The sequence below is a fragment of the Monodelphis domestica genome, chromosome 3, assembly GCF_027887165.1.
Source record: "Monodelphis domestica isolate mMonDom1 chromosome 3, mMonDom1.pri, whole genome shotgun sequence".
NCBI lineage: Eukaryota > Metazoa > Chordata > Mammalia > Didelphimorphia > Didelphidae > Monodelphis > Monodelphis domestica.
This window is the reverse complement of record NC_077229.1, coordinates 91,699,970-91,717,596: the sequence shown is the minus strand read 5'-3', so window position 1 is coordinate 91,717,596 and position 17,627 is coordinate 91,699,970. Positions and strand designations below refer to the sequence as shown.

Below are 17,627 nucleotides of genomic sequence, written 5' to 3'. Positions count from 1 at the left end.
GAAATACTTGTACTGCAACACATTTGTTGTAAGGAAACTAAAACTGTTGAAGCCTGAGCTACTGAGAGTTTCAAGTACTATGGAAATATTCATGTTCATTCTTGTGTGGGGCATTAAGCTTTTTCCTTAGGCCCCAGACTGTCTTCAGATAAGTGAAGGAATCATGATCAGGTAGCATGCTTGGGGCCCAGAAGGCAGCACTAATGGCCACTGGCCAGATAACAGAATAGAGGACCTGTTTGCAGTGGGTAGAAAGGGATGGTAAATTTCCAGCATTTATTGTTGTATGAAATGGGGGTGAAAGTACAAGACAAAAAGATTCTTAACTTTCTCATCCCCACAACACACACAAATTGAATTTATGATTTGTTTTTTCCTTTCAGCGTTATCTGGTTCCTCAGGCCCGAGTCCTATGTGGTCTGGATGAAAGCAAGACCAAAATCTCATCAGATGTATTGACCCTTCTTATCAAACAGTATTGTCGGGAGAGTGGTGTCCGAAATCTCCAGAAGCAGGTGGAGAAGGTGAGCCTTGAGTTTGTTCAATTCAGCCAGCATAGATCAAGTCCTTACTGTGTGCCACCAGATACAACAGAACAGTTCCTAATCTTAGGCCAGGGGATAATACCTGTTGGTGGTCAGGTAAAGGAAGGCTGTGTGGGGGGTGGGTAGCCTATGGTATGGGAGGGAAGGTTAGCAACTGAAGTTTCTTGAGCAGAGGATAACCTGGTTGGATCTCTCCATTGTCTCTCAGACCAGCAACTTATTTGCATCAAGCTAACTGGTGCAATTCTTCCTCCTTGTTTGCTCTTTTCCCAGGTGTTAAGAAAATCTGCCTATAAGATAGTCAGCGGGGAGATGGAGTCTGTGGAAGTAACACCCGAGAACCTACAGGACTTTGTAGGGAAGCCCATCTTCACTGTGGAGCGCATGTACAATGTAACACCACCAGGCGTGGTCATGGGTCTGGCATGGACAGCCATGGGTAAGATAGGGAAAGAGGTGGGGCTGATCAGTAATGGTCCTGTAGCACATTCCAAGTGTTTGTAAAATACTGTGCCAGCCACTAGAGAAGTAGAATTCTTGAAGAGGCTGAGCCACAAATGATTATATGTATTATGTTCATTAAAGGTTGAAAGTGCTATGAAGTCTAAAGAAAGAGGGGTGAACTAGGGCAAGCTTCTTGGAGATGGTATAAATTGGGTTTTAAAAGATGAGCAGACAGTAAAGAAATAAAGAGGTGGAGATCACAATTGTTTGAGGTTAAGGAACATCCATAAAATCATCACATACAGGGTGCTGCCGCCAATTGAGCAGATCTGCATTCTGAGGGAAGGTGGCTCAATGGGAGTTTTCCCCATATCATTGAATTGCACCAGAAAAGCCCCCAAACCAAATCCAGTGCAGCTCCAGGTAACCTATGCTTCTGCTGTCTACTGCCTGGTCATAACTGTCCATTCAGATGGTTTTTTTCTCTGCTTCAGGAGGCTCTACTTTGTTCATTGAGACCTCACCACGGCGTCCCAAGGATAAAGAGAACAAAGATGGGAGCCTGGAGGTGACAGGTCAGCTGGGGGATGTCATGAAGGAAAGTGCCAAGATTGCATACACATTTGCCCGGGCATTCTTAATGCATAAGGACCCATCCAATGATTTCCTGGTGACTTCACACATCCACCTTCATGTGCCTGAGGTAAGCATAAACCTCCCCCTTCCTCTTCCTGTCTTCAAATTCCTAAATTCTGCTTTATCCCAACAGTTGGGAGAAGGGATCCCCAACTTGGGGCCTACTCATCAGCCTCCTGTCCTCTTCTTCACAGGGTGCAACCCCCAAGGACGGCCCAAGTGCCGGCTGTACCATTGTCACAGCACTGCTTTCCTTGGCCATGAACCAACCTGCTCGGCAGAATGTGGCCATGACTGGGGAGGTATCCCTCACTGGCAAGATCCTTCCTGTGGGAGGAATTAAGGAGAAGACCATTGCAGTAAGTTTTGTATGACTTCCCTTCTCTGATTCTTGCAGAAAACAGGGCTGTTAATTGTACTACCTTTCCCAAAAGGGAACTGTGAATTAAGGGCTTTAAAAGCCCCATAAAAATGGGAGCAATCATTTATTTCCCTTAAGATGCATAGGTCATTTGACCTATAAAGCAATGAGGCCCCCAGTAGTTGACCTAATTCAACGTTTATTAAGCACCTAATACGCAGTGCCACTTGGATGGAACAAGGAATCAATTCCTAGCCTTAAAGAAGCTTACAAAACCATGTGTTATTGATGGAGTTAGAATCCCAATATCCTTTCATCTACCATTGCTTACTTAAATGCTTATTCACCTAGATAAGACTGTCAGTACTCTGCCTAGTTTGTGACATTACTCTCCCTAGAAAAGCTCACAAACTAAGTGTTTTCGGTCTAGACTCAAGGCCCTCTGCATTGTACTTTCATTTCTTCTTGTCTGGTGCCTCCTCTCCTGGGGATTTGGGAGACCCAACACAAATGCCTTCCTGAGCTGGCCAGGGAGGGTTCTTCCAAGTACCATCATGCCAGACTTACTCCGGATTTTGTTCATTACCCTGTAGGCCAAAAGAGCAGGAGTCACCTGTGTCATCCTCCCTGCAGAGAACAAGAAGGACTATTATGACCTTGCAACCTTCATCACTGAAGGGCTAGAAGTGCACTTTGTGGAGCACTACAATGAGATCTTTGACATAGTCTTTCCCCAGGAGCAAATTGTGGAGGAAACGGTGGAAAGATGAACTTTCAGAGGCTCTGGGGTCAGGGGGCTTCAGCCAAATTCCAAAGGTTGGTGGTGTGGGGGTAGAGAACTTGGACAAAAACTTCAAGGATCCGTAATGCTGCTAGGCAGCTGAAGAAAATCCATTGATGATGGTTTGATACGTATATAGAGACAACTTAGAGAAGTCCTATTATGCTTGAAAATGTATTTAATTATGATTAAAAAAAAAACACACTTTTCCACTGGTGTCTGACGATCTGTTTTCATTTTCTTTTTTAATCCACTATGCCACCCCACTGCCCATCAATCTTTCCATGGTTGGCCATGAAAACATGAAATAATGATTTCACAAGAGGAAAACCTTTTTATTTTCTCTCTACAAATTGAAGGGATCAATACAAATTCTAAATGATTTGAATAGTTACCAAATCTTTCAGAATGAGAGATTGCTGCTTGAGTTATCTGAACCAATGTGCCTTGACATTGTCTTGATCAGGGACTGGTGTCTATATATTAGACTATGCATATGGTGGAAAGAGCAACTAATTAGCTGTGGGTTTGAAGCCCAGATGTCTTCTAGAGCAAAGAGCACTGGATTCAGTTACCCTGATTGGTGAAATCAAGAATGTGTCTTATGTCTATATTGGTCCCCAAGAAAATCATTGTAACAACCTTTTTCTTAATACAGTACCAGTTTTCTAAGATGCTAGGGCTCATCAAAAATTCCTGGAGGGCAACCTAAATTAATGGAGTGCAGGGCCCTATTACATAATCATAGCCTTAACTTTTTTTTTTCTGGGAGTTTGTTATCTGTCGTATTTACCAATGTACTTAGCCTGCAATACAGTGTATAGTTAATAAATGCTTATTTTGGACCCTAACTTGAAGCTCTTGTCCAACAAGAGATTGACCTTAAACCCCCTCTCCCATAGTTTTGTGCTTCTAATCTTGTCTTTCCTTTTTACCTATTCACTAAAGCTTAATTCAATCCAAGCCCTGTCAAAAACAGAATTTGAACCTGACTTGGGGGCCAAGCCTATATCTCTATGCCTTACCACCCACACTGTGCTAAGGGCAGTGCTACTTCTAAGTTTCTTGCCTCCCCAAAGCTATTTTAACAATGCCTGACAAAGTTTGTTCACTCTCAGAATAGATCAGGCCCAGATAAATCTATTTGTCAAATCTTTATTGGGTAGGTGGGTAAGGGAAGCAGGGTCCAGTTTAGTCCTTCTTGGCAGCAGCCTTCCTCATGGCAGCTAGGACATTGCTGAGCTCCTCTCTCTTCCTCTTGGCCCGGATGTGAGTTCCTACCTACAGAAAGAAAATCTATCAGAGGGGGGAAGTTTTGCATACCACCACCCTCCCCACTTAACAATTCACACCAACTTACCCTTTTTTTGATGAACTTAAGAGCTCGCTTATCCTTGGAGACCTTTAACAATTCCATGGCCCGTCTCTCATAAGGAGCAAATCCACATACCTCACGGATCATATCTCTCACAAACTTGGTGTGCTTGGTCAAGCGCTGTTTAAAGACAAGTGTCTGATCAGGCCCCAAAAGTACTACCTCCAGATGGAAAAGATATTCCTAGCCTTTCCTAAGTGTAGTTATTTCAGAACTTTCATTGGCATCTTAGGACTTAAGTACTTACAAAGAGGTCATTGTTTTCAAGGTAATAAATGCTTATTTAGACCTAGTTCACATATTTACCTAAATAACTAATTTATGATTAGAAAGTCCCAGTTCTAGATCCCATAATCCCTATTTTATTGATGTATTATAACCAAACAATTTAGGACTGAAATTATATACTGACCCAAAATTCGTTTTTTCTTATGCCAAACTGCTTCTTACACTATGGTCAGCTACTACTACCCTTGGAAGATCAATCACTGCCCCACACCAATATGAAATCCACACCTCCTCCTTTCACCACTGATTTTACAACCTACAAATCACCTAGGCAGTTTTTCTTGAGCTTGTATCTGATCAGTGGCTAATTGTCAATTCTACACTTCTATCATTTGTCCTTTTTCTCTCACAATCATAACCCTAGTTTAGACCCTCATCATCTTTTGTTTGAATTAATGCAATAGACTTATCAGTCTCCCCTCTCCATTTTCCACACAGCTCCCATGTTAATGAATGCACAGATGTATCTCCTGTTCCTCTAACCCCCCCACACACCACCACCACCACACACACTTTAAATCAATTACTATCTGGCTCCCTCCTAACCTTTCAAACTGATCAGTTCTTTCCCAAATTCAATGTTCTGGTCTAACTGGCCTAATTCCTGTTACTTAAGTACCCCATGTTCCGCTCTGGCCCTTTTAAGAGAACTGAGACTAGCTAGTTTCTTTACTAGCACATCTTGAGACATTTCTTATTGTTAGTGCTTCACTCCCCCCATGCCACACACAATTGGTTTACACATTCATGTTGTTGTCCCCCATCCCCAATAAAACAAGCTTCTTGAGGGCCCAGTAGCTTCATTTTTTGTCTTTATATCCTCTGTCTAACCCAGTGATTAACAGAGTATCTGTCTGTTAAATTGAAATAGAACACCAGGCAATTAACCTCAACAGACTCATCCTGCAAGGTTGAGCACAGGGTGGCCTGGTGATCACAGGGACTTTGAATACCTGGCTGAATTTGCATGTGATCCTGGGCAACACGCTTAACCTTAGAGCCTTTACTTCACAGGCTTCTTATGAAGAAGGTATTCTGAATCAATCAGAAAGGCCTAGAAAATTACCAACAGGTTCTAGACCTGGTCTAGGAAGTTCTTTTACTGAACCCGTTAGCCTATATATGGCAGACGTGGGAGAAATTACTGTTTAACTCCCCAGGTTATGCCGTGAGGGCTAGGTCATTTGTAAAATGGGGATCGGATTAGGTGTCTCGGAGGCTCCCTGGTCCCTCCTCCCTTACAGCTCCAGAGCCAAACTATGATCCTTACGTCTCAGCGGGAGGCCGGGGACGTCCCAGGCTGGGCGAAGCCTGCCTCACCAGGCCCTGCCCAGACTCGCCACACGAGGCTTCTGAAAGGGCCCTGCCGGTTCCACAAGGCCACGTGCCCCCGGCAAACGCGGGCCCTCCCTGCCGTGGGCCGCCCCTGCGCGTGTGCACAGCCCGGAGTCCCGCCACCGCGCCCCACATCCCCACTGCCCCTTCGTGCCGGACTCGGCTTTCGACTCACCCCACGGCGGCGGCAGTGTCGCGGCTTCGAAACGTTCTTGGTAACTTTGTGGCCCTTATTAAGGCCCACGGCCATGGGATAGCGGATGGCCATGACTGCGGCGCTGCGGAGGGACAAAAACTAAGTGGATCGAGCTCCAGCCGGTCGACTGTACACCCACCCGCTTCCCGAGACCCGAAACCCCAATATCCCCCACCCTCCCTTCAGGCCGCCTCCAAGAAAGGAAGACGCCGTCTGGGCCGCGGATGCCGCCGGATTCCCCGAGAGGGTCTACGACTCACCGAAAGTAGCACCAATGGCAGTCACAACAGAAGGAAGGAAGCAGCGTTGAACCCCGGGATATGTAGCCTCCACTTCCGGGTCTTCCCGAGGCAACGAGTGAGGAAGGCTAGAATGTCTCTCCTTACTCGGCGGGTGCTCTAGCCCATCCAGTGACTGCCCCCTACTGGAGCTTATCAGAATCGTGATTGCCAAAATTCATTTTGCCTTTCTACCCTGCGTATGCACACAGTGCTGGAAAGGGGTTTAAGGGCTTAACTAGAGACGACTTGAATTTGGCATGATCAGTTCAATTCAACAAACATCATGAGATCTTTACTTCTGTCCGGAAATGGCTAACAGGCTTCGTCAAAGGGACTCTGGAGACATGATTAAATCATAATGGTTCTTAAATTCTTCAAAGTGGTTTTTCTTCACAAGGTTATTGTCCTTTATGTATAGACTAGTTTCCTGATTCTGCTCACTTCATAGCATCATTTCACAGTGGGCTTCTCAGGGATCTATGAAATAATCTCTTAATGTGCAATAATAATATTGTTATATTGATGAACCATAATTTGGTTATCCATTCCCCAAATGATGCTAGGTCTTTTCTCTCTCTCCCCCCTCCTCCCCCCTTTGAATCGCCCTTTTAGAATCAGGAAGTTAGTTTTGCTTGAAAATATTCTTCTCCCAATCTCTGCTAGTTTCCCTGTTGTGTTGAGTACATTTCTGCCTCAAAATTGTGTTTTGTGAACTTTATTTACTAAAGAAGACTTACATCTTGTTTAACCACTACATACTTAGGCATTCTAAAATAACTGTTGACCTTTTGCACTTCCAATCATTGCAGTTTCTAGAAATGTGCATAAGCCTCGTAGGATCCCTCCCTTCCTTCCAGAGGTGGATCAAGGACTACCGTCTGCCGGAAGCCTTTCCTGATCCTCAATTTCCAGTGCCTTCCCGAGTGGAGGCTCTGAGTTAAACTGAGCTTCAGACACTTACTAGCTGTGTGACCTGGGGCAAGTCACTTCACCTTGCTTGTTTCTGCTTCCTATCTGTAAAATGATCTGGAGAAGAAAATGGTGGATCATTCCAGTATCTTTGCCAAGAAAACTCCAAAAGGGATCACAGAGTCAGACATGACTGACTGAAAATGACTGAACAAATTCAACTTGAGAAGATGAAATGTGGCAATATGTAAAAGTTTGCAGTCTTTAAAGTGCTACATAAATACTCGCTAGAATCATTAATCCCAGTATCCTTTATGGTAATAATACACAATGAAAGCTAGCATTTTACAGAGTGCTTTACAAATAATAACTCAGAGACTTTGGTGCTATTATCATCATTCCTATTTTCCAGATGTGGACATTGAGACAAGCATAGCTTAATTAAGGTCACATGGTTAATAAAAATTTGGAGGCCAAATCTGTATTCAGAATTTGTGGACTCTAAGTGCAGCGCTCTACTTTCCGCTTGGCTTACAGTCAAGCAACAGCAGCCAAAAGCTTTTCCTTTCCCCCGAAGGTACCTTAACAGCGGGCGATCTAATCCTAGGAAAAGAGAACAGAAAGGCTACAACTCCCAGACACCAAAGCGAGGGCTCCTGGCGGCCGGTACTACATCTCCCAGAATCCCGAGCGCGCGCTCTCGTCCCGGGCGCTGTCGGGACCTGGCGGGCGGGCGGAGCTCCGTGTCCTTGTGTTGTGGCAGAGCAGCGGAGCTCGGTGACCATGGCTCCCCGCCTGTGGCCCTTTTTCGGGTGAGCGCGCGCGCACGTTTCTCGAGCGCCCCCCAGGGCGGGGGGCGGCGGGCGGCGGGCCTATGTCCTTCCATTTCCCCCCTAGGACCGGTAGGACGTTTTTCGGCCTTCACGCAAGAGGAGTGGGGAAGCCCAAAGGGGCGAAGGCCGAGCCAGGCCGAGTTGAGCGTTGCCGGCCGGGGAACCCCGGAGAAGTCATTTCATTTCTCTGAGAGGAGCGTCCTCATCTGGAAAGCAGGGTTGCCTAGACCAGGAGAAAGGAAGATCTGAGTTACAGTTCGGCTTGGGGTCGTGAGCCAATCACGGAACTGGCCTCCCCCTCAGTTTTCTCATCTGTAAAATGGGGGCACTGGGAGCACCTGCCTCCCAGGGTAGGTTGGGAGGAAAAGACGGAATTAAGTTTGTAAAGGGCTTTGCAAGCTGTCAAGCATTATATTCTTGTATGTTGTATAATGTAATATAGAATCACATTATAATGTGAGCTCTTATTCGTTTTATTATTACCTACCTCCTAGGGCTATTGTGAAGCAAATGAGATCTTGGGCGCAGGGGGATTTTCAAACTCTTTATAGTCCTGAGAGGTGCCAGCAACTGGTTTAATAACCACTACAACAATAATAAACATCCAATAATAATGATAAGCGAAATGTTAACGAGAATAATAATAAAAATATGATAGACTCAAATGAATTAACATGTGTAAAATATTTTTGATCCTCAAAGCGCCATTTATTCAAGCTAAGAGGAAATGTTTAAAAAAATTTTTTTAAACCCTCATCTTCCATTTTAGAATATGCTTTTGTTTCATGGTAGAAGAGTGGTAAGGGCTAAGCAATGGGAATTAAATGACTCTCCCAGGGTCATACAGCTATGAAGTGTCTGAGGTCAAATTTGAACTCACGTCATCTCATCTTCAGGCCTTATTCTCTGTCCATTGAACCACTGAGCTTTGCCCTTAATATTTTATCTTAAAGCGGGGATTGGACTAGTTGCTTTCCTCATCCTGCCCACCCCCCAGATCCCTTTCCTACTCTGTATTTACTAGCTAGATCCTAGGAGCCACTACCATTTAAGAAAGATTTAGAATTCAGTTCACTGATGAGCATTTGCTTTGAATGACTGTGTATTCACCCAGGGACAGAAGTATGGTAGTTGACAAGAGTCCCTTGTTCTCTATGACTTTACCTCTCACAGATCATGTGATGTGGGGGTGGGGGGTGACAAAGGCAAAGAAAAGACCCTAGGAAGAATGGAAGAAGGAGAGGGGAACATTGGAGATGGCAACCCAGGCAGATCTTAAAGGGAAGACTAGGATTCAACCAACAATGGAGAAGGGGTGGTTTTCAGGCTAATGAAAATGAACTGGAAGCTCTAACCCAATCCCCAATTTTTTTCCTTCAAATGTGGAAATTGAGGCACAGATGAAGAGATTTGTCTCAGCTTTGAGGATAATCAGTGCTCAGTGAGCAGTTGGATAGCTCACTGGATACAGTCAAGCCTGGAGACTGGAGGTCCTGGGTTCAAATTTGACCTCAGATAATTCCTAGCTCTGTGACCCTGGGCAAGTCATTTAACCTCCATTACCTAGCCCTTACTGTTCTAATGCCTTGGAACCAATATACAGTATTGATTCTAAGAGAGAAGGTACGAGTTTTTTATTTAAAAAAAAAAAAGTAATCAGTGGTCAAATTAATATTAGAATCTAGGTATTCTCAAAGTTTTTTGCACCACACCAAGCTGCTGCTTTTCTCCCCACAGGTTTTTGGTAAAGACTGGCATAGCGGGTGGATCTGTATACCTCGTTTATGATCTAGGGCTGCTGGGGTCAAGTTCCCAGGGTCAAGCTGCCTTACGGAGGGCTCAGGAGTCAGTCCCAGAAGCCTTAAACCGTTACTCAGCCTTGTTTTCGAAGCAGACAGGCATCCATATAGAGGTACCATGAGGGGCCTGGGGGTGGGAGGGCCGTGGGGCTTAGGGAGTACAGATTGGTTCAGAACTTCATGGACCCAAGTAAGGAGAAGAAAAGTTCTTAGGAAAAGGGAAAGTGTCTGCCTTTCCTGGGACAGAGTAATAATAGCCTTCTCAACCTTTCTGGTCAGAGAGATGCTTTCTCTGAGGAGACAAGACCAGGCAGGGTGAGGTAGGCTGGTTGACCTTCTTTAAGTCATTTTGATTGAAGGCATTCAGTTTGTGACCCGGGTTCTGCTGTAGCCAGGTTTCAGGTTCATTTTGGCTGTCAGATTATGTCCTAGACCCTGCTCAGACCAAGCCTCTGACTTTGAGCCATTTCCTGGAAATGGTACCTTGCATCCTGAAGGGCACCTGGGTAGAGCAGGGCCTTCATGCTTGCAATGAGCAGGAAGGTAGACATCTGGTATTGGAGCACATGACTCTTTATTCCTTCATCCTGATGCTTTTCCTCTTTTCTCAGATTCCATCCGTTCCACATATCAACATTTCCCTCCGAGACAGCTGGAACTCAGGTAGGACACTACTTAACAAGGTCCTTCTGCTGAGGAAGAATACCTCTGTTCAGGCCCCTGCCCCCTTCCTTCAGCAGTTCCCCTGGCAGGGGCCCTCCACTCCATGTTCTCCCTGCATTGGCAGGATCAGAGGGCAGAGGGACAGATGACCAGCCCTGGGGGTCAGCTCCTCCCATAGAATGAGGTCTTTTGGAGCCACTCTGCAAGCACTGGCATTGTGGAATGTCAGGGCCAGAAGGGACTTCTGGGATCATTCAGCCCCAATGCTATTCCATTCTCTGGAGGCCTGGAGAAGGGAAGGGACTTATTCAAAGTTCTCATCTGTCACTGGCAAATGCTAGCTATTTGGCTGGGTGACTTGGTGGTGGTCGATCCCCAGCTAGTAACTTGGAATGCTCTATACTATAAAGCAGGCTTTAGGTCGGGAAGGTCATTGCGGCTGTGAAATTTTGCAGGATTGGTTATGGAGTCGACCTTGGGCAGATGGAGTCAGTCCAGAACCATTTATCAGGTGCCAACTATGTGCTAGGACAGGGAATACAAGTACAGAATGAAACAGACCCTACCCCTACATTGGGGAAAGAGCACACATAGATAAATGTATTTAAGTCAGTGCTAGGTCATTGGGGAAGGGAAAAGAGGAATTGGGAAAAGCCTTAGGAGCTGATTCCCAAGCTAAGCTTGGAAGAGGTGGAGGGGAAGGACTACAGTTTAGGTGTGGAGGACAGCTTGGGCAAAGGCACAGTGGTGAGAGATGGAATACTGGGTTTGAGGAACAACAAGAAAGTCAGTTTGCCTAAACTGTCAAGTATGTGAAGAGGAAGATCATTAATAGTAAGTCTGGAAAGAAAAGTTGGAAGCTAATTGTAAAAGACTTTACATGTCATACTGAGGAGTTTATATTTATTTTAGAGGCAACAGGGAACCAAAGCAAATAAAGACCTATATCTAGTACTATGGTGGCCTCACTGATTCATGCTAAGTCAGAGTCAGGGAGAAGAGCGCTCTGAATTATGGAATGTTTTGAAACAATTTAGTTTTGCTGCCTAGGAAAATCAGTTGAAGGAAGTGGACATATCAAGCCTAAAAAAGAGAAAATTTGGGGCTACATGGCGGGGAACAACAGGGCACAGAGGGGCAGATAATTGTCTTTAAACATTTGGCAGGTCATTGTGGGTAAAGGGGCTTAAACACTGCTTGACCCTCCAGAACAGACCTAGAAGTAATGAAAGCAGATTACAAAGGCAGACTTTGGCTCAGCATAAGGAAAAACTTAGTAACATTTACAGTTGTCTCAGAGTAAGATGGGCTGCATCTAGGGCTAACGAGCTCCCTTCTCATCTTTGGAAGTCTTCAAGCAAAGTCTGGGTGATCTTGCTGGGAATTCCTAGAGGGAATTCCTGCCCAAGTATGGATTGAACTGAATGTGGTCCAATGTTCCTTCTACCTCTGAAGGTCTGCCATTCTCTAATTCCCAAACAGCAATTCCAATTGGTCTCATCAAATATTGCTTGGTAAGGAAGTTTAAAGTGTACCTGCTTTAATAAATGTGCAAGGATAATTTATAATTAACAGCCATTATTTTGTGTAATTGGAATATCTAAAGTGGAAAAGGTAGTTTGAACATTCTTCTACTGTCTTGTCCTAATTAATTCAAACAGCCTTTATCACTAGTATGAAGACAAATGCCAGGCTTGCCTCATTTGCAATGGATTTGAATTATTGAAGTTTTATAGTATCACTTGTTAGACAGGAGAGGCCAAGGGCTCAGCTGGTTGAGAAATTAGGGGACCAAAAAACCTGTTGCAAAACCTGCTTAATTTGGAGGAAGAGGTAGAGGGCTAGTCTGGGGAGTCAAGAGGCTTAGGGTTTGAATCATAGATCCATCATTTATATATGAGACATGTAACCCTAGGCCTCATTTCCCTTCTCTGAGCCTTAATTTACATCAGTAAGATGGGGACAATATTACTTGTAATTCTTGTATCACAGAGTTGCTATTTCTAAGAAAGGTACTTTGTGGGGCAGAGGGAGAGATGATTGAATGGATTGAGAGTCAGGCCTAGAGGCAGGAAGTTCTGAGTTCAAATCTTGCCTCAGACACCTCCTAACTATGACCCTATGCAAGTCACCCCATTGCCTAGCTCTTACTGCTCCTCTGCCTTGCAACCATCACAGAGTATTAACTCCAAGATAGCAGGTACGGGTTAAAAAAAGAAAGACATTTAATCAGATTTTAAGGATTGTGGTGATGTGAACTGTTCTATGGCTTTTCAATTGGGATGAGGAGAGGGGACAGGGATAAGGACCAGTGAAAACAGATGGTCCACTCAGGGTAGTGTTAGAACTTCAGATGAGGGACATTGGGAATGCTTGTTGATTGATCAAAATCCTTCTGTCCTAGCCAGGAAGGTTGAATTAGTGATGATTTGGAGTCTACAGATCTGGGTTTGAAACTCCGCTCTAGGACTTGGCATCAGTGTGACTTTAGACACATCACTTCACCTCTCTAAGCTTCAGTTTAGTGATCTCTAAAATGGGGGGATGGGACTGGGTGACATCCAGAGAACTTACCAGTGCCTCTGATTCAGTCACTTTGAAGAGCCTTGGGGTCACTAAGCAAAGAGCACTTGAGAGCAGCCAGGCAATAGACAGAGGCCCAGAGAACAGGGACCAGAGGGAGCCCAAAAGGTGGAGACAGGAGCTGAGGACACCCCTGAGGCCCTGCGCCCTGTGCTTAACTCCACCCTGGAAAGCCTGGAAGAAATGGAGCTATCAGAGCTATGGGTTTGGGAAAGAATAACAACTCTCATTTCTGTGGGGCCTTCAGAGTCAGCCAGGACAAAGATTCCCATTTTACAGATGAAGAAATTAAGGCAGAGAGAAGGAAGCATTATGTAGCTAATGGCAAAATGATGGAAATGGACTCTTAGCCCTGCACTCTGCATATGGCACTCACTCACTGCCTCTGCTGTGGGGTGGTGGGAACATGGCCTGCTTCCCCAAATGCCACCATGCTAGGATTAAGGGAGGGCCCATTCTAGGCTGAAGAGATACCTGTCCCGGCTCCACCACTGACTGAAGAGTACCTGTAGGCTTTCCCCTTTTCTGGGCTCAGTTTTCTCTGGTGTCAAATCAAGAAATATAATCGGATGATCCCTAAGGTCCTGGCTCAATGGCTCTGCCTTTAAACCAGTAGTGTTCTGAGGCGAACATGCAGAGATTCTCAGGGAAGTCTCAGACACGCTATTAAGTGGAGCTGGGGATGGGAGTTGGGGGTGGGCTCAGGGCACTTTCTGAACTTCTAGAACCCGGAACCCTGCTTTCCCAGGATGCCTCTCAGGCAGAGGCAGAATTGCTGGGAACCCACTGGATGACACTGGTGTGGGCGCTTTCTGACCTCCTTACCATGGGCTAGGCTGGATTTCAGTGGGATCTTTGGGACACCCCCACCTCTTCCCAAATTGCAAGCTAACCATATGCTGCCTCTTCTACAGGCATCAACAGCTTGATGTCTTCACTGTCTGCCGCTCCCTCAGCAATCCAGAAGTATAGTAATGAGGGCTGGAACTACCTGAAGGGCATGAAGTGACGTTTCAACCCCGCCCTCCCACCAGGCACGTTGGCAGGGTAATGATGGTGAAAGGGGCTTCCCTTTCTGGACCCTGAAGCTGTGGAGTGACATCTGCCCTCTTGAGGGCAGCTTGTGACCAGGCTCTGCCGAAATAAAGGACTTTAGAACTATTCCCTCACCCTGTGTGTGGCTGGTGAGGTCCCTGATGGTTGGGCTGGGGGGCTTATAGAACCTCCGAAAGCAGACGTTTTTTTTCTTCCTTTTGTACCTACACGTGTCTCTCTCCCCGGGTTCCCACCTTGGAGGAACTTGAGCAGACCGGCTTCCTTCCTTCTTGGATGAATTAGGGTCCAGAGGTAGGGGCTGCACCTAAACCTTTTCATCTGAACCCTTTAGTGGAAGCTGCCTAGCTCCTCAGTAGGAGCATTTCCCAGGGAAGCTCCTCTGTGAGACCTCTGGAAAGCCCCCCAGGTTGCTAGAGACCTTCCTCTGGGGCTCAGTGTTCTAGTGATAGCAGCACAGGACCTGGACAGTCCACCTGCTCCCATGACACTCCCATTTCCTTTTATCTTCTGCCCTTTCTCAGCCCAGCCATCATTCTCTAGGTTTTCCAGGCCAGATGTTGTGCTAGGCCCTTCCGAGTCCTGTGCTTTCCTCCACCAGCCTTCCAAAGCCATGGTTCTTCTAAGATGGAGGCGTTCCATGATTTGTAGCTGTTTGAGATCTTTGACGATACCAGGCCAGGCTCGCTGTACCTCTGCAGTGCCTGAGAGAGATGAACCGTTGGACCATCCAGCATTACGCCATCACTGGGCAATAGGTGTGCTTCACTGGCTTGGCCCCTCCCCTGGGTCACAAATTAGAGAAATGCCTCCTTTCCTGATTTTTAACGTGGATTGGAGGGTTTGTCAGCCCGACTGCTGGGTGTCCTGACCAAGTTTACTCCAGGTGAGGAATGTGTCCAGCATTCTGGAGCTTACGTGAGACCAAACACTCCCTCTGAGGCTCCTCGACGGAATGTGCCATACAGCAGCTGCCTGCCTGATGGGGTGTGTTTCTTACCCCAGGTAATAAGCAGCTTGGGGGGAAGGGAGGGGAGAAAGGAGGACCTTCTAGTTGTCCTCAAAGGAGGTAAAGGGAGGCAGGGGCTTTCTCTCTACTGCCATCTCTGGTCACAGCTGTGGGAGTGAATGTGTGTTTTCTCCATAAAATATCAGAGAACAAACAGGTTTCAAAGAGGAAAGTAGTGGAGCGTGTCAGCCTTGGGGATTGACTAACCCCCGAGGGAGGCACCACAGCCCTAGCAAGGTAATGGGACGATGGGTGTCTGCACTGAAGGAGTCATTGTTCCAACATTGATCCTAGGATATCCGTGCGTTCAAACACCTCCAGTGTGCAGAGCCCTGCACGCGGGAGTGATAGATAAAAGGTGAGATGAGAGCGCTCAGCCCCCGTTCTGTGCTCCAGCTGTTCAGTGTAGGGAATAGACTGCTGGACTGGTGGCAAAGCTCACCTCGGGCACTTGACCCTGGGCTAGTCATCTGAGCTGTTTGCTCCCCTAGGAAATGGGGAGAATTATGTATGTTATGTGACAGCCCTCAGGGCTGTTGTGAGCATCTTTAGAGTGAGTATTTAAAGCTCTGAAAGCCTTAACATTTGAATGTATTACATAAAGTGCTCCTTGAATTCAATTATCAAGTGCGATCCCTATGACTGCATGAAGCGTATTCCTTGTTTATTGTCAGGAAATAGGTTCATAGATACACATCGCTAATGAGTGTCACAGCTGGGATTCAAACCTCAGTCCCTCCTGACAGGACCCTCCAGTAAGCGGCGCTGTGACACAGCAGTGAGGTCAAACTCAAGTAGAAAAAGACCCATGTAGGCTCCCTATTGACTTAGCAAACCTTAAAATTAATATTACTTATGTTGTACTTACTTATTTTGGTCACTATTTCCTAGTTACATTTTAATCTGGTTCAGACCCTCTTGAGTTTTACTGTCTCCCATTTTAATACCTGCCATACAACTCTTGTCCTCTTGGAGCTCAGAGCCTAGAAAGGGGTTGAGAAGGGCATAGGTGCCTCATACACAGGCGCAGGGTAAATTGTGGAACAAGTACTGGTCTTGTGAGTCAGTAAAGAATTAAATCAAATCCTGTTTGACACTAGCTGTGTGGCCCTGGGCAAGTCACTTAACCCATCTGTAAAATGGGTATATTATTACCAGCAGTTCCCAACTTAAAGTATTGTAAAGATCAACTACAATTATTTGGGTATAAAAAGATGGGCAACATTTAAAACTCTGTATCCGTGTAAGCTGGCATTTTAATAAGTGAATCAGAAGAGCCAGAGACAGAATACTTTGAATGTGAAAGGAAAAGATTGGTCCTTGTCCTCTGCTTCACTGAGATTCAGCTGACCTAGGATTAGTAAATACCATAAACTCAGGAGGTGGAAGAGGTCCTCATATGTGTGTTGTACATACCAGGAAGCTCCTGGAATATACAGAATTAATACCAAATTGTGTTGAATGGTGAGGTTTGAGGAGGGCCCCAAAGGGTTACTTTAGGGGAGAAGATTGGCCTCAATTTGAGAAATGCAGCTCTACAGCTTTTGGTCAGGTCCTAGAGAAGAATCCTGGGTAGTAGATCTAGCAATAAGAACCACAAGGACTGAGCTGGGGAAAAGGGGGATGACTTCAGCAGGTCAGAGGATAGGATGCTATCCATCACATTCCAAGTTTTGATTAAAGAATACCATTCAAAGACTCATGGACCTTTGGACCTTCAGACCTCCACATCAGGGCAGGGGTTCCATGGTTGTCTTCATTCCTCTCCATCCCTGGGTCTTTCCCAACACAGGCGCAATTCAGCCTTTTTCAGGCCACTGAGCCTGAGCATGTGGCTGTACTGTGAGGTTCACTTGTGGGCTTTTATTAAGTATTCAGTCCTAAAAATCCCCTTGGCTTGGGATGGCCTGCTATACATCGGAGGGAGGTCCTGGAACTTTCCTTATAAATTATCAAATTTATAAGGGGTTTGCCCAGGTAATTGCCAGGTCAGTCAGGAATCCCTGAAATCCCATGCTGAAGCCTTATCAAATGAGAGACTCAGGCTAGAGAGCCTCTAGTCCAGCTTCATCAGAAGTGAGTCCGATCTTCAACATCCCTAAGGAATGGGGCGTAAGCCTTTCCTGGGAAATTTTCAAGAGAGGGGACAGAGTCAAAATGATGGAATGAGAGGTAGCAATTTTGCCTTAGCTCCTTCACAACCTCTTCCACATGGTCTATAAAAAGTGCTGTACTGAAATTTGACTTAAAAAGTCACTGTGGGTCATTTTTCCAGCCCAGAGCATGTTAGGCAGAGATCTTAAGCAGCAGGATGGGGACCAGCCAGGAGCGCACTGTGGTAGCAGGTAGGATTTCAGCTACCTGGGGTTTAGGTAGCAGTATTGGCAGGGAACTCCCAATACTCAAGTGACAGGACTGAGCACTGGAGATCCCAAGGGACCATGATAGTAGTGCTGGTGAGAACAAAAATATGCCATTTAGCAAGCAGCTCTGTTGCCCATTACTCAGTTATATGCGCAGTTCCATGGTGGAGAGG

General features: G+C 45.9%; 3 protein-coding genes across 4 annotated transcripts in view; 2 read left to right on the top strand and 1 right to left on the bottom strand.

Moving 5' to 3' along the window:
• LONP1 (lon peptidase 1, mitochondrial) overlaps positions 1-2,979 on the top strand; it is a 32,779-nt gene extending 29,800 nt beyond the window's left edge. For both annotated transcript variants that reach the window (XM_001376032.4, XM_016432105.2), the window contains 5 exons: positions 384-524; positions 819-984; positions 1,484-1,692; positions 1,820-1,984; positions 2,580-2,979. In XM_001376032.4, coding sequence (XP_001376069.1) covers positions 384-524; positions 819-984; positions 1,484-1,692; positions 1,820-1,984; positions 2,580-2,756 — 858 coding nt within the window. In that variant the 3' untranslated portion in view covers positions 2,757-2,979. The remainder of the gene's footprint in view (positions 1-383; positions 525-818; positions 985-1,483; positions 1,693-1,819; positions 1,985-2,579) is intronic.
• Positions 2,980-3,906: 927 nt separating this feature from the next.
• Positions 3,907-7,548, bottom strand: RPL36 (ribosomal protein L36). Its single transcript, XM_001365808.4, has 4 exons — positions 6,222-7,548; positions 5,941-6,043; positions 4,128-4,262; positions 3,907-4,048 (listed from the first exon to the last, which is right to left on the bottom strand). Exons 2-4 carry the CDS (start codon positions 6,031-6,033, stop codon positions 3,959-3,961), a joined length of 318 nt encoding a protein of 105 aa, XP_001365845.1. The 5' UTR covers positions 6,034-6,043; positions 6,222-7,548; the 3' UTR covers positions 3,907-3,958.
• Positions 7,549-7,837: 289 nt separating this feature from the next.
• MICOS13 (mitochondrial contact site and cristae organizing system subunit 13) lies at positions 7,838-14,198 on the top strand. The gene is made up of 4 exons (XM_007488951.3): positions 7,838-7,963; positions 9,722-9,896; positions 10,395-10,446; positions 13,944-14,198. The coding sequence occupies exons 1-4, from the start codon at positions 7,935-7,937 to the stop codon at positions 14,036-14,038; spliced, it is 351 nt and encodes a 116-aa protein (XP_007489013.1). The 5' UTR covers positions 7,838-7,934; the 3' UTR covers positions 14,039-14,198.
• Positions 14,199-17,627: the final 3,429 nt, after the last annotated feature.